The sequence below is a fragment of the Narcine bancroftii genome, chromosome 2, assembly GCF_036971445.1.
Source record: "Narcine bancroftii isolate sNarBan1 chromosome 2, sNarBan1.hap1, whole genome shotgun sequence".
Taxonomy (NCBI): Eukaryota; Metazoa; Chordata; class Chondrichthyes; order Torpediniformes; family Narcinidae; genus Narcine; species Narcine bancroftii.
The window spans coordinates 77,171,769-77,197,166 of record NC_091470.1 but is presented as its reverse complement, the minus strand read 5'-3'; the positions used below and the strand labels follow the sequence as shown (position 1 = coordinate 77,197,166).

At 40.2% G+C, this 25,398-nt stretch overlaps 1 protein-coding gene across 2 annotated transcripts in view; it reads left to right on the top strand.

Moving 5' to 3' along the window:
• The window catches only part of rpap1 (RNA polymerase II associated protein 1), a 130,080-nt gene that overhangs the window by 20,199 nt on the left and 84,483 nt on the right, over positions 1-25,398 (top strand). For both annotated transcript variants that reach the window (XM_069917153.1, XM_069917152.1), the window contains exons 5-9: positions 4,713-4,893; positions 6,000-6,155; positions 8,329-8,502; positions 20,150-20,265; positions 21,216-21,314. In XM_069917153.1, the coding sequence (XP_069773254.1) occupies positions 4,713-4,893; positions 6,000-6,155; positions 8,329-8,502; positions 20,150-20,265; positions 21,216-21,314 (726 nt within the window). The remainder of the gene's footprint in view (positions 1-4,712; positions 4,894-5,999; positions 6,156-8,328; positions 8,503-20,149; positions 20,266-21,215; positions 21,315-25,398) is intronic.

Genomic DNA, 25,398 nt, shown 5'->3' with positions numbered 1-25,398 from the left:
TATTCAGGTAGTTTGGTTGCATGTGTATGGAGAGATTCAAAATTAATAGTCTGGGTCAATAGCCTTTGAGTGAATTTAAAATTAAATATTTAACTTATGCAGGTTAAAAGGCACGGAAAGGATTGGGGAGGAATGGAAAAAAAATGGGAAGAGTATAAGTACTGAAAATGCTTAACAGATCAGTAAGCTTTCATTAGAACAAAATTATTGTCAGGATGGAAGGCAGATAAAATTAAGTCATAAAAGAGATGATCGAGTAAGGCAAGGGAATGGTAAATGGCAAGAAGTAAATGATGCAAGATCGGCAGAAAAGGTTCCAGGGTTAACCAGGAAGAACATAAAATCAATCTATTTGCTGATGATGTTCTGATATATCTGACAGACCCAGTGAGTTATTGCAGTCTAAATTGGAATTTTACGGGACCTTCTCAAGCTAGAAAGTTAATTGGGGTAAAAGCGAATTTATACCACTTATGTTTGGTAATTATGATCATGTTAAAGGAGACTCTCAATTTAAGTGGCTGCTTAATAGGATAAAATATTTAGGTGTTAAGATAGACAATAACTTACAGAATTTATATACATTGAATTATCTTCCCTTGCTTTGGAAAATTGATTTAAATAAATGAACAACTCTTCCAATGACTTTGATTAGAAGGGTCAATTGTATAAAAATGAATATATTGCCGAAATTCTGCTGAAATTCTAAGTTGCTGTTTCTCTGGTTGGTGAACAGTCATATGTTGCATCTCAAGAGCATGTTGACAGGGCGCTCAGCCTTTCCCTGTTCCAGTTCTGCCATTAATGCTCTATCCCTCCTTCATTTCGTCTTTGACTCCACTAACATAACATTTGCCTTCATCCTGGTGGAATGTAAATGCTAGCTGAGATGTTCGGTTGATGGGTATGTTTTCTGTGCAGTGCCTTTTTGTGTAATTGTTAATAATTTCATTTGACTCATTAAAAGTAGAATGTAGCAATACTGAAGCTGCAGCTCTAATGGTGCATGGATTGTTTAAAGAATGTATTTCAGCAGTTGCAGGTTCAGTTTGTTGTGCATTTAGGTCCACAATCTTAAAATCATTCCAATTTAGCTGAATAATCTCCACCACTTATTCTATATCCATGCAATTAATTAGAAGATATAATGTTGGAAGCAGAGAAAACTGATCAGAGTGGAGTTGAATGCAAAAATATCAGACAACTGTTGCAGTTGTGGACAGAAGTGTTTCGGAAGCCTGCCACCTCGTTGCAATTCATTATCTACTTATCTGTTTACTTGTCACTTTTCCCTGTGACATCACACCCCAATCCAAATAGTTCAGATGAAGAATCCCAGATCTGAACCAGTGACTGCTTATCTTTCAAAAGAAGCCCCCTGAAACTTTCCAAAGGATCTTGGAGTGTTTCCAGGTGTTTTCTGTCTTCCATTCGAGAGACTTGAATTCTAGATTTGGTACTGTGAGAGAGCTCACTATTGGAGCTGTTGAATTTTGAATAGCATGAACTTATTTCCTTTCTACATTATTGGATGAACGTAAAAAGTTCAAACAGGATTGTTCTTGATGCAAAGGCAAGTACAATGGTTGACATGGACATGGTGTGCAGAATAGCCTGTTTCTGTGCTATATGAGTCCTGGTCAGGTGAGGAATTGTCCCTCAGGTAACACATGAAAAGTATTCTGGAGGTAATTCTGATGAGAGATGGCTATGCACAAATTGACAACCAATATTGAACAGGAGAGCATTGAATGCAGTATGATAGCTGTGGTTCATTCACTGAAAAGTGGCTTGGGGCATTCTGAATCTTCCTTGCAATGTAGTCTAAGGTGCAGCTTGCTCTCCACACTAATGAGCCTTCAATGAGATCAGCTGATTTTCTTTTTTCCGGGCATAAAATCTTTCATCATAGAGTTAAAGTTATTGGAAAGATATTACACAGAAAGGTCCTTCAGCCCCAACCCCAAACATTCATTTTTACACCAATCCTACCATAATCTGTTATTCTCCCCACATTCTCAACTCTATCGAAATTTTACCATCACCTACGCTCTTGGGACAATTTATCAGTTAACCTACTAATTTGTGCATCTTTGGAATGTGGGAGGAAACGGAAACAACCGGAGTAAGCCTATGTTGTCACTTGGAGAATGTGCAAGCTCCACACAGACAACACCAGTGGTTGGCATGGAACCTGGATCATTGGAGCTGTGGGGCAGCAACTTGACCAGCTATGTCATTATTCTGCCACTGTTGACTGAGTTGGCTACACTCTTGCAATAAATATATTCTGACGTGCTTCTAGAATAATTAGGGTGATCAATCAATGGAATGGACTTAGTAATATACTGTCCCATAATGTTTGGGACAAAGACATTTTTTCCTTTATTTGCCCGCATGCTCCACAGTTTTAAATTTGTAATCAAACAATTTATGTGATTAAAGTGCACATTCTAGATTTTATTTAAGGTTATTTGTAGACGTTTTGGTTTGACCATGTAGAAATTACAGCACTTTTCATACATAGTCCGTTCATTTCAGGGCACCATAATGTTTGGGACATTTGGCTTCACAGGAGTTTGTGATGACTCAGTTATGTTTAATTGGTGCAGGAATAAGAGAGCTAGGCTTGCTTCTAAGCTTTTGATCACCTTTGGAGTCTGTAGTTGCTGTTTTTCATCATGAGGACCAGACATGCCAAAGAAAGTCAAAGAAGCCATTATGAGGCTGAAAAGCAAGAATAAAACAGTAAGAGACATCGACCAAACCTTAGGATAACCAAAATCAACACTTTGGAACATCATTAAGAAGAAAGAGTGTACTGGTGAGCTCTGTAATCACAAAGGGAATCATAGGCCAAGGAAGACCCTGCACTACTGATGACAGAAAAATTCTCATCACATTGAATAAAAATCCCCAAATACCCTTCGAACAGATCTGAAACACTCTTCAGGAGGCAGGTGTGGATATGTCAATGACTACTGTCTGTAGTAGACTTCATTAACAGAAATAGTGAGGTTACACTGCAAGATGGAAACCACTAGTTGGCCACAGAAACAGAATGGCCAGATGACAGTTTACCCAGAAGTATTTAAAAGAGACTGCAGAATTTGGAAAAAGGTCTTGTGGACAGGTGAGACCATGATTAATCTGTATCAGAGTGATGGCAAGAACGAAGCATGAAGGTGTAAAGGAACTGCGCAAGATCCAAAGTATACCACCTCATCTGTGAAACATGGTGGTGGGGATGTTATGGCCTGGGCATGTGTGGTTGCCACAGGTACTGACGCACTTATCTTCATTGATGATGGAACTGCTGATGGCAGCAGCAAAATGAATTCTGAGGTGTATAGAAACAACTTATCTGTTCAGGTTTGCGCAAATGCCTCCAAACTCATTGGACGGCAATAATCTCGAACATACTGCGAAAGCAACAAAAGAGTTTTTTCAAAGCTAAAAACTGGAAAATTCTTGAATGACCAAGTCAGTCACCCGATCTAAATCCATTTGAGCATACCTTACATATGCTGAAGAGAAAACGTTTGGGAACAAGCCCCTGAAACAAGCAGGAGCTGAAGATGGCTGCAGAAGAGGCCTGGCAGAGCATCATCTGAGAAGATGCTCAGCACCTGGTGATGTCAATGAATCACAGACTTCAGGCAGTCTGCATTGAATATGCAACAAAGTACTAAACAAGACTACTTTAATCAGCTGCTCCTCCACTGATGATGGGGTTACATTCTGATAAACCCATTGTAAGTGGAAAAATCATTAGTTGAAAAGAATACTGCACCTACTGAACATCATAGCCTAGCCTACCTTAAACATGCTCAGAACACATACTGTAGCCTGCAGTTGGGCAAAATCATTGTGTTCAGTTGTATGGGAACTCACCATTAACATACACAGCTGAAAGCACATGATGGGTTGCGAAAACACAGAATAAAAAACCGCTTTCAACACATATTGGCCCAGCATCGTGAAAGAGTAGAATACCACATATCGCAAGCGCGGGAACCGGTTCAAATTCAAAATTCGAAGAACGGATTCTACCAAATGCATATCACTATCGAACCATCATAACTTAAAAAAATCACAAATTGAACCATCGTAAGTAGAGGAGCATCTGTAAGTACCATTGCTGTGTCTCAAATATTATGCTGCCTTGAAATGAGGTGACTTTGTTTAAAAATGAGGGGACTATAAACACACTAACCATCCAAGACTCTCATATTCATGAAGCAATATTTATTAATTTGTATAGATGAAATATTTGTCCTGTGTATGTATTGTTTGTATGTGTGTTCTGTCTGGTTGTGTGTCTGCATGTTTTTGCACCAAGGACCGGAGAATACTGTTTCATTGGGTTGTACTTGTACCATCAGATGACAATAAATTTGACATGACTTGAAAAAGTGCTATAATTTCTACATGGTTAAACCAAAATGTAGACAAGTAACCGTGAAAAAAATCTGGAATATGCATTTTAGTCACATGTGAATTTTTGATTACAAATTTAAAACTGTGGAGCACAGGGGCAAACAAAGGATGTAAGTGTTTTTGTCCCAAACATTATGGAGGGCACTGTATATTAGTGAGAGCAACTCTGAAATTCTTCAAGAAACAATTACATATATTTTTTTGTCTAAGGAAGTTAGTTTCATTTTTACATTGCCTTTCAACCACGCACTGATGTTTTTTTCTTTTTGCAGTTGGAGCCAATTTCCAGGAAGAAAAGCATCTTTGCCCAGAAACTTGAGGCAAAAAGAGCAGCCGAGGCACGTCAGATGGAGTCTTTGCAGTCTGGAATCTGCCCATTGATCACAAGCTCAGGAGCACAAAGATCAGCTTTATCTCGGACTGTAGAAACATCGGAAAGGATCCACTTGACAGGTGCATTACCGCTTTTGTAACTTGAGGGCTTTGCCTCCCAATGCCTTGGCAAACAGCTATTGTACTAAAGGATGCATCCCATTCTGACCATACCCTCTTCTCCTTCCTCCTATTGAAAGAGTGCAAAATCACACATCACCAGATTCAAGGGCAGTTCTTCCCTGCTGAACTAACCTCACACCAGTAATGTTTCCTTTCCGCCGTTTGAATTGCTCTTATTGTAATCCTATTCTCTGTATTGCTTTGTAGTCTGCTGTACTTGTGTATGGACAGACTTGCTGGATAGAATACAAAACCAATCTCTTCACTGTACCTAGGCAATAAGTGTAGACCTGATCTTGCATTTTTTTCTTCCCTTATCACCATGTTTATCATGTCCTGTTGCTGGATTAACAGGATGGTGAGTGCAGCTTCCGTTGTACTACTGCAGCTGCATGGTAACCTGGCCTCTATAAATCCACATGTCTTCCTCCAGCCTGCTCCTTCCATATGTCTGTTACAGGCATACCTTGAGCGATTATTTAAAAAAAAAATAAAAAAAAAAATTGCTGGAGCTGTAGTAACGGCAGCACTGTCACTGGTGTGGACCTGGGGAGAGCGGGGAGTGGAGACCGACTGCTCCCCACAGGGTCCAACTGCCCAGTCCGACTGCTTTCGGCTCCAGAACTTTTGTTTATTGTCTCTGATTGCTGTTGAGTCAACAATATAATTGGTAATGGGCATAGAAACCGAAAATGCTGGAACACTTAACAAGTTGGGCAGCATCTGTGGTAAAGAATCAATGATTGAATCCTTTGTCAGAGCTGAAATTTTGGTCTTTAATATGAAACCTTAATTCTCTTTCTCTTTCCCCAGATGCTGCCTGACCTGCTGAGTATTTTTAGCACTTTCTGTTAAAATTTCAGATTTCCAACATCAATAATTAAAAAAAATTAAATTAGGGGCAGCTGATCTCGCGAGTAATTCCCCTGTTTAAAAATTGGAATCACTCATTGTCCATGACTAGTGGACTAGAGTCTGCTGTTTCTATTATTCTGCCAAGATTTGTTTGCTAAATTTCATGTCATACACACCCAAAATTTTTATTTCACCTGATTTATACACAGCTAAAGGTGATGGGGAACAGTCTTCAGGAAAAGAACTGGGTAGGGAAGTGGACCCTCAAGAAGCAAAGAGGATTCATGAAGAGAATCTATCCAGACTGCAGGCCATGTCTGAAGAAGAGATTGAGGAAGAGCGCAATAATCTCATGGCCCGATTAGGTGAGTGGATGTATCACTACTGTCTGCATTTAGCAGCTGGTATCTGGCTTTCTTTAACTCCGTTTCCTCCTCCAGCTCTTGCTTTTCCTTCAGAAAGGGTCAATAATGCAGGTTGACGAGTCACACCCTTGAGGATTACAGTGAAACCCAGTCTTGCCTTCACTCTGATATCTGAGCATGGATCACATACAGGTGATCAAAAGCAAGGCTCTCTTCTGGAGCATTGTCCTCTTCCATTCTGCCCTCAGGCAGTTAAGAGAAGGCACCTGCTAACAGTGAACAATGTAAAGTGCATCATGTCAAACCAATATCATGAAATGTAGAAAGTCATTGCCTTTTTGCTGTTTATAAAACCTTGAGCATAATGATTGCTGATCTTTTATTAATATGACAATGCTGTCAAATGCTGGAAATACTCAGCAGTTTTGAGGAATGGTTATTGACAGGCAACATTAATTTAGTTTCCCTCTCCAAGATGTTTCCTGACCTGAATATTTTCATCACTCACTGCTTTCATTTTGGTTCTCAAGCATCAGCAGTTTTTTGGCTTTTCAAGGAATTTATTATCAACAAAGTGCTTTCAGGCATTCCAGAACATGGTGAATTTGTTCACAATGTTCATATGCACCAACATTCTGACTTGATACAGCCACACAGATGTTCCAGATACACCAACAATAGTATAAATGAAATTACCACAAAAGTGATGTTTCAAGAGTGCAGATTATTGATTTTGATAATCCTGAGGTTTGGGTGATGTCCCTTACTGTTTTATTCTTGTTTTTTTGGCCTCATAATGGCTTCTTTGACTTGTTGGCACAACTATGGTCCTAGTGTTGAAAAATGGCAACTGCAGACTCCAAAGGTGATCGAAAGCTTCGAAGCAAGCCAAGCTCTCTTATACCTGTATCAATGAAGCAATTAAACATAACTGAGTAATCACAAACATTATGGTACCCTGAAATGAGGGGACTGTGTATAAAAAGTCCTGTCAATTCTACATGGTCAAACCAAAATGTATACAATTAACCTGGAATAATATCTGGAATATGCACTTTAATTACATGTGAATTGTTTGTGCCCTCCATAATGTTTGGGATCAAAGACATTTTTCCTTTATTTGCCCTTATTTTGATTAAATTTGTAATCAAAACAATTCACATGTAATTAAAGTGCATATTCCAGATTTTATTTCAGGTTATTTGTAAACATTTTGGTTTGACCATGTAGAATTGACAGTACTTTTTATACACAGTCCCCTCATTTCAGGGACCATAATGTTTGTGATTACTCAGTTATGTTTAATTGCTTCAAAAATGTTCCAGAGACAGTGATGACATTGAAATAAGATTTGTTTTTATGCACGCAGGCTCGATTTAGAGGTAAGGCTGCTGCACCAGACAGACACTCAATCTGTTCCTCTTGTAGAAGCTTGCTTATTCAGTGATAGCCTTAGTGATAGCTGATCACATCTGGTTAAATGCCTCTGTCCATTACTTTTGGACCTAACATTTGGAGTTCACCCATGTTATTCTACAAATAAGGGCATCATGTTGGATGTGGTTCAAATATCTTAGAGTTGGAGATTTCAGCTTGAGTTGTTTTGTAAAAGCAGACTGTCGCCTAGAGCCGGAGAAGGAAAAGTTTAGACTGCTCGGGATGAGTTGTCAAATCATGAGACCTCTGTTTTCAGGCATCTATTGACAAAATATCAAACCAGTAGAAGTTAAAATACATTTGTATTAAATTGAGTAATGCTCCTGTTCATTGATGGATTCCAGAATCTTAAAATGGGTGTGCAGCATTGATGCTGTTCGTCATTGGGTTGTGTTATGTTGGTGTGAACAGTTCCAGTGATGGTCAATGCAGGTGGTATGATTCAGTCAGGAATGGGGATTATCATTATTGGTGCATTGTGTTGATTGTTCATTTGATATCAGATGCATTTTGCAGGCTAGTGCATTTTAGCAATACATCTTCTCTGTTGATGAGCTGCTATTGATGAACTTTAGAACAATGTTAAAGACTTCAGAGTGATGTATCAATTTTATATTATATTTTGGTTGATGCATTCATAAAATATAAGAATGATTTGTTTTCCCTCCAAACACATTAACACTTATTCTTTCTGCCAACCTTGCCTCAACCCCTTTCCAATTTCCTATTTAAATAGACACAAGTATGATTGCTTTTATAAAATCAAGAAAATTGGGAAAAGGTTCCATTGAAGTTTCCAGCAATAAATCTAAGGCAACAGGAGCGGACATCAGGGACAAGGATTCTCACTTCGAAACCAAATTGCAGTCCAGTTCATCCAAAGGTGATCCAATGGACCAAGAAACTACAGGTAAAAAGCTCAGTGTGGGAAATTTTAGTCATGATCAAAATTACAAGAGTTCTTTTTTTATAGACTGAAAATGAAGAAATTATGTTCACTGGCGAGTAGCTTCAAGGTGATTGGCGCTGGAGCTGAAATTATAAGAATTCCTTCTGAAGGAAGTTAATTTGATCAATGATGCACTTCCTGAAAGGGTGGAATAAGCAAATTCATTAAAAAAAATCTGGCAATTGCTCTTCTATAAGGAAAGAAATGGTGAATTTGCTCAAACACGCGCTGCCCTGGATTTGAAGGTCTGTTTAGTGTCATTCTGAGTGGAAAGATTTGCAGCAAAAGACAATCCCCTCAAAGAGCCTCTGCTGAACCACCTGTTTAACAACCTAATCACAAAGTTCTCTTGCTTTTTGTCTCTGTCTTGATGAACACTTCTTCATTTTTACCCTTGGAACATAGATCAGTACAGCACAAAAACAGGTCCTTTGGTTCACAATGCCAAATTAAGCTAAATCTCTTCTTCCTGAACTTGATCTCTATCCCTTCATTCCCTTCATATTCTTCTGTCTATTTAAAGGCTCTTTGGTGCTACCGTTATATTTGCTTCCACCACTATTGGATGCAGCATAGCATAGAACTTAGGTTAGATTGATATTCCACCCCCTCCCTTCTCAGTTTGCCACTCAGTTTAATCCTTCTCTGAAATGTATCCGAGTCTCTTTCTACTCATGGCTGTCCCTGGATTGCACCTCAAGTCTCTTTCCTCATTCCCATCTCTTCATAATGGCTTTAATTATTTAAAAATCTGTTCATCTTGCCCTTAAATACAGTCAATCACTGAACTGACAATTCCAAAGATTCTCTGTGCAAAGAATTTTCACCTTCTATCTGAAATCCCTGACTTCTTATCTTGAGAAAATGCTCCCTAGTTCTAAACTCTTTTAATCCCTCTCAAGTTCATGAAAACCTTGTGATACTGCTCCTTATCTCATTTGCTGGTTACACCTTGAAAAAGTATCTATTAGGTTTGTCAATTTTACAGTTAAATTGCAGGATTACAGGGAACTAAAAAGAATAATAGGACCAATGCTGTCAGTATGGATCTGCTGGGCTAAATGGCTTACAAATAAGTAAATAATTTCATGTAAAAATTGGAATTTTTGCAATCTGCTTTTTGTACTTTTTGCCAATTCCTTTTCATAACCCATTTTCTCCATTTTTAATCTCCATTTGTTGCTGTATCCTAACATTCTCCCAATCGACAGAGTTTGCTTTTTTTTGCAAATTATGAACATCGTCTTTTGATGTCAAATTTTCTTTGAAAAACTTAGAAGATGGCGGCGCTGCTGTAATGGTAGTGCACGGACCCATGGAGAGAGAGGGAGTGGACCTAGTTGACTGCACACGGGCTTTGAACGGCCTGCTGAGGGAGCTGAAAGTGGTTTTAGTTGAAATCCCGCGATCATGGGTCTGCACCCAAGATGGTCATGTCTATTAATCGGCAGCAGCCACAAGGGGCTGTAGACTCTGGGGAAGCGGAGGACTGGAGCAGGACACCAGAGGATGGGAAGATCATGCACCGTCTGAGAGGGAGAAGTGAAGGAGATGACACGCTGGGGCAATGACTACGGCAGTGAACCAGTGAGGGGGCTCTGCGGCTGAGGGACCAGTTCATGGAGCAAGCTGCTGGCGACTCAAGGTGAGGAACCCGTGGGCTGCTGGAGACCGCTGTCGGGAGACTCACGCTGGGCTGCAAACAGCTGGAGACTGGCTGGAAAGTTACCAGGTATCGGAACCGGGATGTGAAGAGGTGCTGGGGGCGCTGGAGGGTTCTTGGCCGTGTCGAAGGTTCAGAACTAGAGCTAGGGTTACCAATGATTTGGACTAGAGTCTGAGGCTGCAGAGTACTGGAGACGCATCTACGGACTCTTGGTGTCTATGGGGGACACACTCTCTTTTCCTTCTCTCTGACTGTAAAAGCTTAGGCAATTCCTGCCAGTGGTGAATCTGTCTGCCTTGCAGCAGGCTGAAAGAGATTTCATGTAATATTACACTGTTTTATAAATTAAATCTTGAATCCTAAATCTCTTTCATTAGCCACTGTTAGATCACTTGACATGTGGAATTGTTATTTCTCAATAGAAAACATGATCAAGGTCTGAAACTATTACTTTTTAGTGTGCTACAAAATGTTTTCCTTTGTATATCTCCCTCAAGAGCATGGAATTTAAAGAGTATTTTTTGAAATCCAGTTGTCAAACCTTTTAATATCTTTATCTCGGTCTATACGAGCCTTATTTTTACATGATTTATTTGTTCTATCAGAGTTATCATTTTCCCTTTTGAACTGCATATGAAATTTAACTATATTGTGATTAATATCACCAGAGAATCTTGTTGTAAGGTTTTAGGAAGCCTGTCCCCTTAGTTCCTTGATTTATTGCTTTTGAAAACTATCCTAGGTGCATTCTATGAACCCATCCAGTAAATAACTCCTGGCCTTCATTTCGTGATAATATTTCTATGATCATGTCAATTTTTACTATTAACCTTGCCTTTTCATACAAATGTCTATTCTGAATAGATTAATGTAGTGGTTAACACAAAGCCTTTACAGTGCCAACGATTGGGACCGGATCGGGGTTCGAATCCCGCACTGTTTGTAAAGAGTTTGTACATTCTCCCTGTATCTGCATGGGTTTTACCCAGGGGCCCTGGTTTCCTCCCACTGTTCAAAACATACTGAGGGTGTAGATTAATGGGGTGTAAATTGGGCAGTATAGACTCGTGGGCCAAAATGGCCTATTACCGTGGTGTATGTCTATATGTAAAAATTTTTAAAAAAATACCAATTGAAAGCTGAGAAATGTTTATCCCTTGCTTTTATGAAGAAAATGGGTTCCATCTGACAACCCATTTTATTTATAATTTTGTGGCGGTCCTTCGCAGCTCCCCCATGGGGCCCCACAAAATGAAGGACGAACGCGACGATCCAGCAGGCTAACAAGACCTGCAGCGCTGCCCTCCAATTGGCCACAACCAAAAGAGCTTAACTGGCCTATCAGGGAAAGCGGATCACAAACACACCAATCAGTGCTGAGAGGGTTTTGACCACGCCCCTCAGCTTGAGAATAAAAGCAGGACTGTGAACCCAATAAAGCTCAGTGTTAACTCCACTCAACTGGGGTTTATGTCGTTCTTTCTGGGAACAGAGTGTTCTTTTTGAGCTAACCTGCATGCCGCTAAAACCTCTCCTGCACTATAGGCTCTGCAGAGCCATAGCTTGTAGCAGCTAGCTACAATTTTAAGCTTTTTTTTTTCATGTAGCAAACCAAATAGCTTCTAAGTCGAATCATCATTCAAAACCAAACATTAGAAAGGGTTAATCTCCATAAAAAAATCATCTTAAAATTATAAAAAAATGGGTTATTAGATGAAATCTGATTTTTATAATGATTCAGCTTTGAAGTTATTTGTTGGATGTGTTTTTCTAGGATACAGTTGGGACAGTTTTCAGAGGACAATATTAGTCCTACAGTGATTAGAACAAGGTTGCACAGGGAAGATAAGATTTAAATGAAGAAGAAACTCTTGACCAGTTGGATCATTCTCTTTTTAGTGATACCACCTTCTGCCCTTACTGTGGTCTTGCACGTAATATCCCAAGCCTGCAAGTAATTTTGAAAGCTTTCATGTGAGATGCAAAGAAAACTACTGTGCTTTGCTAGCATTCTGTATAATAATGATAAGGAGTTTATTGTCATATACATTGTACAAGATGCATGTGGCAAGATTCATGCTGCAGTTGAACGGGTGCTTTGTTTAAAAAAAGATGAAAACCCTACAATAATATACTAAATTGAATTAAAAAGAGACAAATTAAAACAAAATAGACAATAAATATTGAGTTATCCTCATGGAAGAAAAAAAAGGTGACAAGGGGAGGATCAAGAGCCTGATAGTCATCAGAATGAAATTTTATGAAGCCAGAGGTGCTGTCCTTCAGGCTTTTGTACCTTCTGCTCGAAGGTAGCCATGAAAAGAGGTTGTGACCAAGATGATGGGAAGTCTTTTATGATTTTTGCTGGCTTTTTGAGGCACTGAAATGTAATGGGTTTATTTGATGCCTTCTGAAGTCTTTTGCGTTCCTAGGCATTTGAATTCCCAAACTAGATTATGATGCAACCAGTCAGTATGCTTTTCGCAGTGTACCTTTTAGAAGTTTAATAGAATATTCAAAGACATGCCAAGTCTCCTCAGACTCTAGAAAGCTGAGATGTTGGTGTGCCTTCTTCACGGTTGCCTTGATGTGCTGAGTCCAATCATATCTGTGAAAAGAAAAACATTTGTATTTGCACAAAAGATCCTTGATGAAAAATGATACTGATTGAAATAACTAATCTTGGAATGTTAATCCATCTTTTCTCATATTTACAAAACCTACTTTATATGTAGTCCCACTCAGATGATTTTGTTGAAGTTCCATTAATTTGTATGAAACTCTGTGTAAAACTCACTGTCATTACACTAATTCCTATCTCATTCATCCATTGTTCAGCAGACCTGTGCATTAACCTTGGATTTAAATTTTTCAACGTTGTGCTCAGATTCTTCCGTGTTTCACCCCTTCAAATCTCCAACTCTTCTTTGGATTTGGGCCTCTTGCACCATCAATTTTAATTGTGCCTCGTGGCTCCCACCTCTGACCTTGCAACTTGCTTCCACTGCCATCTGTGTCTCGTGGCTTCCAGCTCCGATACCAGACTCAATTTTCATTGCTTCTTTGCTGCGATCACATGTCCCACTTCACCCATTTTCAAGTTCGAGTTTATTATCATCTGATTCCAGACAGAACAGCATTTTTCTCAACCCCAGGGTCACACATGCCCTCACAATGTATAGGATGTAATAATCACATACATAAAGATACAATATAAAATAAATATTTTTGAATAATTTGTTCAGTTACAGGACACCGTTCAATCTCACAGCCTGTGGGAAGAAGACTTATCCCTTATCCTTTCTTACCTCCTTATTAACACTTCTACTTTTTTTTAGCTTTTTTAATTTCTCCCTATCTTTCTTCCCTCTCACCCACTCTCCCCTACCCATTTCCATAATGATCTGAGACACTAAGAAGGTTGGAACTGGCATATTTGCCAGAATGAAGGAACGAAAGAACCTGTACTTAAATTGTGGCTTTCAAGTCCTTGAGTGGTTCCAAGGTGCTTTGCAGCCAATGTATTATTTAAAGTGTAATGAATGTTGTAATGTTGGGATGTAGAGAACACAATAGTCAATTTGAATGTTGCAGGTTGCCACGAACGGAACCGAAATTATGACCAGATGATCTGTCTTGGTAACGTTGTTAATAATTTTTGATTAAAGCACCGGGGAATTTTTCCGTGCTGCTCTAAATAGTGAGACAGAACTTTCACATCCATCAGTTTAATATATCTAAAAGATGGGACCTTCAACACTGCACCTCTTCCTCAGTAATACCAAAGATTATAGCAGCAGCGATAGCCATTGGACCATTTACTCAGAGATAACATGGATCATCTTAACCTCAGCATCACCAATTTCTTGATCTCCTGATTCTGCTAATATCTCAACTCCATTATATATTTATTGAGTGCAATGAACCTCCATAGCCCACTGGAGTGGTAGAGAGGCCATAGTATGATTGGAAAAGGAGGATGGGGATTTGGAAATCAAGGTATTATGTTTCTGGGAGCACTAGGGGCCAAGCACAGGTGGAGGGTGAACTAGATGGTGATTGAAGTTATTTGAGTACAGCTTTTGATGAGTTCATGTTGATGGCTCATCTGGAAATGAGAACTTGAGTGTAATTTACCTTTCTGAAGTAGTTCTTTGTTATTGCTGAAAGATTGAATGTGAATAAAACCACTTTAATTCAGGGCTTCTCCATTGCACAATATTTGTTCTTCAGCTGCATGCTGAGAAAATGGTTGGAATCCTATCTGAATCATTGTCCACTGTATTGAGTAGAACCAGCACCAGTATCAGCAAATGACTTGTTTTCCAGCATCTGATTGAGACCATGATGACAGCAGCCCTGATGCTTATGTGTGACATGGGACAGGTAGATGCTCCTGAGAAAATAATATGAGACAGGAAGGTGAAAGAATGTGAGTGTTGAGAGTTCCAATCTTCCACTATCCTTAGGTCATGTGTGCTGGACATGTTGGGGAGTTAGGTCAATAAGTGAACTATCTTGTATCACAGAGTATGAGACATGACAAGATAAGTGGGCTTTGAAGAATCTTGAGCAGAAACAGTGGGCAGAGTGGTTAGCGCAATGCTGTTACAGCCCCAGCAATCGGGACCAGGGTTTGAATTCCACGCTGTCTGTAAGGAGTTTATACATTATCCCCAAGTCTGCGTCAGTTTCTTCTGGGATCTCTGGTTTTCTCCCACCGGGGTTTCAAGTTAGTTGGATGGCATGGGCCCATGGGCCGAATTGGCCTGTTACCGTCCTGTATGTCTGTAAAGAACTGTGAACATGCCCTCCTCACTGTCCTCTGTTTTCACCTCACCTCTGGGCATACAAGAGCTACAAAAATATTGTTATAACATACCGCGCCTCACAACCTTGGGCCACCTCAAAATAGATGGATTTGTTTTTAACCACTTTGGCAATGGAAATAAGAGAGCCATTTTGTGGTCAAGAAGATCTGATGGATTGCTTGATGATTTTGACCAGGCAACTTACTTTAATGAGGCTGGTTAAGAAATTGTATTGGAAAGAGCAGCAGGTGAATTAATCTGTAATAAACAAATTAATGCTTTGCAATCCACCTGCTTGGATGAATGTCTCATCTAACTTCCAGTAGTGCTGCCTAAAGTCTGGGGTTACTCAGGCAAGTGTGCCACCAACAAACTTGCAGGCAATTTCCTGGGACAAGTTCTTGATATGGGCCAGCATGCACAGACACATATGCTCGTAGACAAAGACGCACAATTTTGCCTGCCTCTTTCATCTTCACTGATTGTTCCTTGTATCTGTGCAACTTGACTAAACCATTAAACATAGTCAATAATCTTATTAAAAATAAATTCACGAGAGAAGAGAAGTTGAAAAGATCGGAACCCACACTACATGCTAATGAAGAGCTGGTCACTTCCAGCATGAACACGTTACTTGAAAGGCCCAAGGAAATCTCTAGTTTACACATACTAAAGTATTTCATCTTAAGTCACAGAAATCACACACAGGGGGTTTCTTTGACCTTTAATTGATGGAGGCTGATGTAGGTTCTCACTGGCGTGGCACATATAGTGTTTGTTCAGAAATGCTGGTTTTGGGGCTCTCTGTGGTTTCTTTCCTACATGACTGCAAGCAACTCTTCCTGCACTGGAATGAAATACTGTCCTGAAATGAATCTATCTTTCCTACCTCCTGCCTTGTTTGCTCAGGTCTGTCTGTATTCAGTAAATTTATCAGTGGCCTTCCTTCTATAATTGGGTTGTTTGTGGATGATTGCAGAATGTTCTATTCCATTCACAGCTCCTTAGCAAATGAAGCAGCTTGACATGGAGTAGCTTTGATAAGTTCTCCGCCATCAATATCGATGGGGGGGGGGGGTGGTTGCGGATTCATTGTCAAGTAGGAACTGAACTGGGCACAGTGGGTGAGAGATCAGGTCAGAGGCTGGGTATTTTGAAGTGAGTAATGTCTTTTCTAACATCCCAAGGTTTTTTCTGTCATATGTAAAGTGCATGTCTGGAGAATGTCTGGGATCCTCTCTACTTGCCTGAATCCAACAATCTTAAGAAACTTTACACCTTCTAGAGCAACTTATCAACTGGCTGAACATTTGTTCTCTCCTCCACCGGTGCACAGTGGATGAAGTGTGTACCATCTGCAACTACTCACCCAGGCTATGCTCAACAGAGCCTGTGAATCCTGCAGCCTTTCCCTATCCCACAGTAAGGACAGGTGCATGGGAATACCTTCACCTGAGGGTTCCTTTCTAACTTGTGTGCCACCCTGATTTGGAAATGTATTGCTCATCTTTCATTGCCACTGGGTGTAAACCCTGGAACTTCCTCCCCAACAGCACAGAGGGAGCACTTTCTCCAGTGCCTTCCTGAGAGATAGGTAATAAATGTTGGCTTTGTCTGTGATACCCTGATCCTGAAAACAATGTCTCAGTTTAAACAAACTAACTATTCAAAAGTATCAGTGACATGCAGTATTTTGCAGCAAGATTAATTAGTTTGTAGCTGGAAGACTAAATTGAGGTTAAACTTGGGGGAGAACAGTTTTAATGGTTCAGTTCAGGCTGGACTGTGCTGTGGAAAGTCCGCTGGTGTCTTGTTTGATATTTTTAGTCTTTGGCACTCAAGCCAGTTTCTTTTGCCAATTTTGTCCCAACAATTCCCTTTCTCCTACAGGGGAAGCCTTCTTCATCAGACTCCAGACATAGGCCAGACACTGAAACCAATGAGATTCACTCAATAGTTTCGCCGAATGGCATTGTGGAACAGCACGAGAAAACCTGTCAGTTTCTCTTATGATATTAGATACTCTAAAGGAAAGGTGATACCAGCATTAATTTTGCAATTTCCTGACCACAGAATCCCCCAAAGCATATTGGAACCAATGAAATAGCTCCAAAGGGCACTTGCTGAAGCAATGTGGGAAACAACAATCAGCCACTGTGAAGAGAAATTAAATAAATAGTTTGTTAATGTATGTTGGCAGTCCTGATTGAGGCATGAGTATTGACCAGGAGCCTGGATAAGCTCCTGTCAGTGCCGAGGGTTCTGTTACATGACTGAAAGATGACTCTTCTGACCATTCAATGTTGAAGTCTTTTCAGCATTGAACAGATGCAATCTCCATGAAATAAACAGCAAGCTTATGCAAACAATCTGCATAATTTACTGCAGAGTCCCAGATGTTGTAAAAGGTGACTATACTGACATGCCAGTACAATGCCAGCTCTAATTTACAAGGCAAATCCAGCTTGAACAGTCAGTCAAGTGTTGCCAACGTTTAGAATTAACTTTGGCAACATCTGTGTCAGATGAAAGTTTTGAAATTATCTGATTGTCCAGAAGAACAAGCACGATTGAGCCAGTTGCTACTCAATTGACATTACAAAGGGTAATGGGATTATTCAAAGGGAGTGATGCATGACATGTGTGGTTCCTTCATCATTTTTTTGAGTATTGACCCTCCACTCTAATTTCCATTGGAATGAATACCATTCAAGATGGCACAGTGGTGCAGCAAGTGGAGTTTCTGCATCACAGTTCTGACCTGGTTTCAATACTGACCTCTGGTGTTTATCCAGGTTCTGTATAGTGCGGGCTTCGTCCCAGTTCATAAAAACATTCAGGTTGGACGATAAATTGCCCTTTGCATTCAGGTCAGTGGTAGAACCTGAGGAGAGTTCATGAGAATGTGAGAGGAAAAAGTAAATATATATGAGTGGTTGATAGTCAGCAAGAACTTGGTGGGTCAGTGGGCCTGTTTGTATGATGTTATGACTTTTCAAAAGTCAGGTCAAGTTGGTCCAAGGTAGAGGCACCAATTTCAGTGAAGAAGAGATGATTGAAGCCTCTTTCATTATTGGAAAGCGAGTTGAGTATTGCAATGTAATCCTTCACAGTTCCAAATCTTGTGCTTTGGTCAGGCAGCAGCACATTCTGCTGATGGTATTGATTGATTTGGAGCTGTGCAGTAGTGGCACTGTGCCATCAGCTGTTTGGTACTCCCCAAAGGTTTTGGGATTTACAGTGGCGTCACAGCTGTAACGTTGCTGCAGGCTGGAACAGAAGCTGAACATTCAAATTTTAACAGCAGCTGCTCAGTGTCATGATTCACTCTGTCACAGTATTGCACTGTGACTAGTTCTTGTAATGTAATATCTCAAATCTTTTCCTGTCCTTGAGCAACTTGCTCTGCACCAAAGTCACTCGTCCCTCGCCTTGGACAAAAACAGCATCTTCCAGCCTGGTCTTCTTCCACGGTACGTTAGTGTGGCTCTATGCTAATGCAGCACAGGGTCACTCCAGTGCAATCAGCCCACTCCTCAGCTTAGTTGCTTTCATTGTAATTGAAGGTTATAGAAGGTCTTTGACATTCTCATGTAATCTAAATCATTTGGGACCTGTTAAAATTGCACTTCCAGCAAATGACTTATTAAAAATGAAATGATATTAAACACAGTTAAAAATATTGCAACAAAACACCATCCTTTCCTTTCTAGCAGCAGCTGATGTCTCTCAATCAGTTTAATGTGATCGGTGACCTGGTGCATGCTATGAGGGACAGAATTCTGAGCCACATAACTGGGCAAGCCAGAAAGTTGCAGTCAGCCCAGTTGTGGCTTGTTTGAACATAAGTATGTAAGAAATAGAAGTACATTTTAAATTTAAAATTTTTAATTTATACATACAGCACGGTCACAGGCCATTTTGGCCCATGAGCCTTTGCCGCCCAGTTACACCAAATTGGTGCATTTTTGAATGGTGGGAAGAAATTGGAACATCTGGGGAAAACCCATGCAGACTCAGGGAGAACATACAAACTCCTTACAGACAGCTTGGGATTCAAACCTTGGTTGCTGGCACTGTAACAGCATTGCGCTAACTGCTACACTAACCATGTTGCCCTACTACACTAACTGTGCCACTCAGTATCTCATAGCTATTCCACCATTCAGTGTACTCATTGCTGATCTTTTATCTCAGTGCCACCTTCCTGCACTAACCCCATGTCCCTCGATTCCACAGTATCTAAAATATCTTTCAGTGTCTGCCTGGAACATCATCAGTAACTGAGTCCGCTGTGTACGTGAATTCCAAATATTTGCTGACCACTGCAGAGCTATCTCCCCATCCCAGTCTTGGAGGATTGGGAGACTAGTTGAGAATAGGCAAATAGTTATAGGCTTATCTGCTGGCAGATTCAGCTTGTTTTCTTCTGTTGGGAATATTAGAGTGAAGGAACACTTGCATGATGTGTAATGGAGGATGGTCGTTCCTGGTCCTCCTGATGTCTACAATCATCTCCTTCATCTTGTCTACGGTGAGACTCTGGTTGTTACCCTTGCACCAGATCATGAAATTTTCCACCTCTTCTCTGTCGTGCACTCATCGTTGTTACTGTTGAGGCCGATGACTGTGGTGTCATCTGCAGACTTCATGATACTGTTGGAGCTGGATCTGTTAATGTAGTCATGTGTCAGTAGCATGAACATGGCAGATCAACATTGGTATCAACTCCTCTTTTGTGCCCAGTGCCTCGTGGTTCTCAAATCTTTCAAAAGTTGATCTACTTTCACCCTAAATGTTAGCTATCACAACTCTCCAGGGTAGAGAATTCTAAATATTCACCATCCTTTATATAAAAAAAAATTCTACCGCTCCATTTTAAATGACTGGCCACTTGTAATTCTGTCTCGTCATTCAAGCAAGCATCCACATCTTGTTTGAAATTTACCATTGAACTTGTTTCCAAAAGGTTCAGGCAGATGTATTATAGATGGCAAGAACTCTTGGCTTTTTGAGGAAGAAGTTGCTTGAGTGTTTTTAACATCTATTAAATCTGAACCTTTTGGTTGCCAATCCCACTGCTACTAGGGGACATGTTTATAAAAAAAACCTCTCCTTATAATCTCTACAGAACCTGATATTCCATTGAGACCTGAGAAAGGGTGGGTCCACATGGATGTGCTGGAGTGTGAGAAGCTGGAATGGATGAAAGATCTGCCCAAACCTAGAAGACGGAAAACCAACAAGGTGACCCGTGGTAATGCGTATACTGCAACTGGGCCTTCCTAAAGTTGATACTCTGGGTAGCTTTTGTGGAGCAATGAGAGACTGCAGTTGGGTGGGCCTGTCATGTGGAGTGGTTGGAATCTAAGGGGCTCAAGTGTAGGAATGAATGTTCCTGGCGTGGAGTTGTAGGATTTGAGAGACCGTGTCAGAGCACTGAATATACCTGTAACATAAAAGTCTGTCTGAGGAGCCCTCTACAAAAAAAACACACAGAATCTGGATCAAACAGTCCTGAATGGATGAGGGAGGGAGAGAAGGTATTTGAGCTGTATCAAGGAACAAAGAGTGAGATTGTGGGATTGAGTGGTACTGAGATGGTCTTAAATTTGGGAAGTTTATAAATGAACAAGGAGAGCACAGAACTGAACAAGTTATGGAATGGAAAAGGACTGGAACTGAATGGATGGGTCAGTGGTCATTCTGGAGTAGATGGGTCAAAGGGCCTGGGTATCTCCATGACTCGATGAATGGTCCTGGCATGAAGCAGACAGACCGTGGGGTTGTGTTAGTCCAATTGTGGAGTTATAGAGAGGGAAGAAACTGAGTATTTCTTTCAAAGAGCAGTGAGCAAATTCATGGACAGGGAGAAACTGAGATGAGGTGCCTCTTTCATGATCCAAGGGGACTGAGTGATACATTATGGAATATTGAGGAGTTGGGACTCTCACAGGATAGAGCGAGAGAGAGAGAGACTGTGAGACTGAGTTGACTTGTTCAACTGACAGGTCTTTGTCTTAAAGAGAAAATTGTTGACCTGAAACTGAAGGAGTATTTAGTTGTAATTTTAGCACAATTTTACAAATATTTCTACACAGTAAATCAGGCAGAAGGGGAAACTATTTTGTATGCTGAATGAAAATGTGATCCCTCCCTTTTGCAATGATGTTTCATGCTTTCTTTTACACATTTAGGAGATGCAAGCAAGATTCAGTTTTCATGGTGACTTAATCCCCCCTGGGGCCGATGTTCCAACCCATCTGGGATTGCACCATCATGGAGAGCAGCCAGAGGTTTGACTTATTTACATTTCCTCCAACATCAAAAGACTTTTAAGCTGCTGTTCCACTTTTTTTTAAAGTGGGCTTTAATATAAAGTGATGGAGGTTAAGTTCCAGCTACACAACTTTGGTTAAACCCCATACTGTGCAGATCTGTGCACCTGATCTCAGTCCACTGGATTTAAAGGATGTGCATTATCAGTTTTGGTTAAACTGTTAGAACATAGAAATCGACAGCACAGTCCAAGCTCTTCATCCCAGTGTTGTGCCAACTGAATTAACCTTCCCAATGCCTTTCTTTAAAAGGAAAGATTGAGGAAATAACTTTGATGCTCAATTATCACCCTCCACACACCACCAAATATTTTTTCTGTTTCTTCTTTGTTTTGTTGTTCTCAGTAATTAATGCTTAGAATTTCTCTATTTCATAACCTTCCATTTTTCTCACTTCCATGTAGTCTCTTAAAAGATCCTGTTGTACCTGCATCCACCACTGTTGCTGGAAGCACATTCCATGCACCCACCATTCTCTGTATAAGAAACTTTCCTCTTACATATTATCCCCCCCACCCAGAAAAGAAAACTTACTCCCAAGTATCTTAAAAAAATTCCCCTCATGTTAGACATTTTAGCCCTGGAAAAAAATCCTCTGGCTGTCTGCACTTCTGTCAGGTCACCCCTCATCCTCCATCGCTCGTAGGAGAAAGGGCTGAGTTCACTCAGTCTATTATTGGAAGTCATACCATTCAATCCAGGTCGCGTCCTTATAAATCTCTGCATCCTTTTAAATTTTATTTTTGATTTTACAGTCTCATGCTTTATGAACAATATTGGAGATCAATCTTACCCTTTTTCAGAGCCTTTATATCAAGTCTTCTTTTTCCCCCTCTTCCCTCTTCTACCCCCCCATACTCCATTCTGCTTCCCACCCCAAATTAACAAAAACAAGCATACATTAATTACTGAGAACAAAACAAAGAAGAGACAGAAAAAATATTTGATGGGGTGTGGAGGGTGATAACTGAGCATCAAAGTTATTTCCTCAATCTTTCCTTTTAAAGAAAGGCATTGGGAAGGTTAATTACACCTGTGTTCCAATGTACCGCAAGTATGGTTGCCACACCTCAACAAACGTGACGTACTTCCTCATCAGATAATAGGTGGTTTTCTCCGTGGAATACAGCTCTGCATCTCCGTGTTCCATTGTGCGGTGCACAGCTGGGTGTCAGATTTCCAAGTAACTGCTATACAGTTCCTGGCCACTGCCAAGGCAAATTTTACAAATTGAATTTGGTATTTGGACAATCTCAGATTCACGTTCATAATATCTCCCAACAGGAACAACGCTGTATCCTGTGGATATTCCTCCCCTGTAATTTTCTCCAGAATGTGCCCTAGTTCTACCAAAAGGGTCTCACCTTGGTGCAAAGCCAGGTTGACTGTACAAAGGTTTCTGTTTCCACGCCACATCGAAAGCCATAATTCTGAAAGCTCTGACATTTCCTTGTGCAGTTTTTGTAGCATGAGGTATAGCTGGTGCAGGAAATGAAATTGCACCAGCCTATAATCTGACATTAATGACTGTTGACATGCTGTCCTGACACAAGTCGAACCAGCACCACTGGGTTGCTGTTCCTAAATCTGACTCCCATCTTTACCTTGATTTATGGAGGCCTGGTTTTGGGCCCTTATTTTGAAACAGGAGATGCATAGCAGAAGGGAATCTATGTGTGATCCCCTTTTGAATTCGGGCCTCCATGTCACTACACATCGACAGGTCCAGAGATAGGCCTAAAATGCCTCTCAAAAAAGATCTTAATAGAAGATAGCAAAAGAAGGTCTTTTTGACAGATCAATTTTATTTTTTAATTACTCAATTGACATGAGCTGCCCTCCTCTCATAACAGTTCGTGATACACCTGATCCCTTTCTGGCATGAGGTGTCCAGGGTTTTATTACCCTTGGTCATAGGAATCAATTTATTCTGGGTTAGGACGATTTTGGGGACAACCCTTCTTTTAACCCAATAATCTGGTTTATCTTTTTCCATGTGTGAACTATATACTTTAATGTGATTGTCTATTTTTTCCGTTATGAATTTAGTATCCCATGTATATATAATATCTCCTTCTATCTTCCCTACTGCATGTAGATCAATTTGTGCCAAAGAGAGTATACCACCCTCCTCAAATAATAAGGCAATAAACCTTTATTGGGCTGCCCAATAATATTTTTTGAAGTCTGGGAGTCTCATTCCTCCCACACTATAATCCCAAGTCAATTTCTACATGGAGACTCTAGTCACCTTACCCCTCCAAAGAAACTACCTAACATGTTCGCTGAGTGTCTTAAAGAAACTGGGGCAATGGCATGGATTGAAAAAGATATTGTAGCTTGGCACCATGTTCATTTTAATGCAGTTAACTCTGCCCATCAATGCTATGGGCAGATTTATCCATCTATGCAGGTCCTCCTCAATCTTTCTAAGCAGAGGGAGATAATTCAATTTATATAAATTTATCTCCTTTTGTAGCCACTTCAACTTATTTTCCCAATGAAACTCTTCATAATCCCCTTTTGAAAATTGCATTATTTCACTCTTATCGTAATTGAATTTGTATCTTGAGATTTTACCGTAATCTTCCAGTATAGTCTGTAGCCTGGCCAATGACCCTGCTTTAAAATATATCAACACATCATCCGCAATAAATTGATTTTATTCTTCCTGGCCCACTTTAAATCCTTTAATACCTGGATCTCAGTTAATGGCTTCTGCCAGCGGTTCAATAGCTAATATGAAAAGAGCTGGGGACAGCAGACAATCCTGTCTACTAGATCTGGTCAGTGGGAAAACTGGAGATATTTGCTTGTTAGTAACAACTTTGGCCCTGGGTTATGATATAATCCTTTAACCTAATATATGAGTGATTGTCCCAACCTAAAGTTTTCCAACACTTTGACCAAGAAATCACACTCCAGTCTATCAAAGGCTTTTTACGCGTCTAGGGGTGTGGCTATGCTGGGATTTGCCATTGACTGCGCCAGATGTATTATATTAAGTAGTTTACTTGTATTGTCTGCTGATTGCCTTTTCTGTACGAACCCTACCTTATCTGGGTTTATTAACTTTGGTAAATATCGAAGCAATCTGTTTGCCAGAACTTTGGCTATTATTTTATAGTCCATCTTCAGAAGTGAGATTAGTCTATAAGAAGACAACTTCATTGGATCCTTATCCTTTTTTGGGAATCACTGTAATTATTGCCATCGAGAAGGGCTCTGGGAGTGTATGGGTCTTAGCCATCTGTTCCACCGCATCCATGAACAGTGGCATCAAAAGGTCCTTGAACTCTTTGTAAAATTCAGGAGGGAAACCATCCTCCCCCAGAGATTTTTTAGTTTGTAGTGAGCTCAGTGCTTTTACTATTTCTTCCTCAGAGAAGGGAGTGTCCAATCCTTCCCACTCCTCGGGCTCTAAATTTGATAATTCCAAATTATACAAGAATGCTACCATTTTCTCAAAGTCACCAGTTGACTCAGATTTATACAATTGAATGTAAAAGTGCCTAAATGCTTTGTTTATTTCCTTTGTTTGTATGAAATCCTACCTGTTTCTTTTTGAATTACATTATATGTCCTTGTGGTTTCCTCCACCCTCAACTGCCAAGACAGTACCTTATGGGCTCTTCCCCGCCCCCCCCTCCCCCCCCCAGCTTGTTGTACCTTTGCTTAGATCATAATATCACTTTTTTCCATCTTGTAATTTTACAGTTCCTTTCCAATTGAGTTATCTCTTGTTTCAATTCATTAACCTCCTTCATATTCTTTCTAATGCCTTTAGTATATCCAATTTTCTGACCTCTCAAGTAGGCTTTTAATGTATCCAATTATCAGAAATTTGTTGGCAGTAGAGGTACAGTTTGTCTTGCAAAATATTTCTATTTGAGATCTAATGTAATTACAAAATTCCTGTTTTCTCAATAACAATGGGTTAAGGTGCCACCTGTACGCTGTAGCTTGTCTTGACTGACATGACAATAGTTAAAGTCAAAGGTGAATGATCTGATCATAACCTTTCATTATACTCAGTTTACAC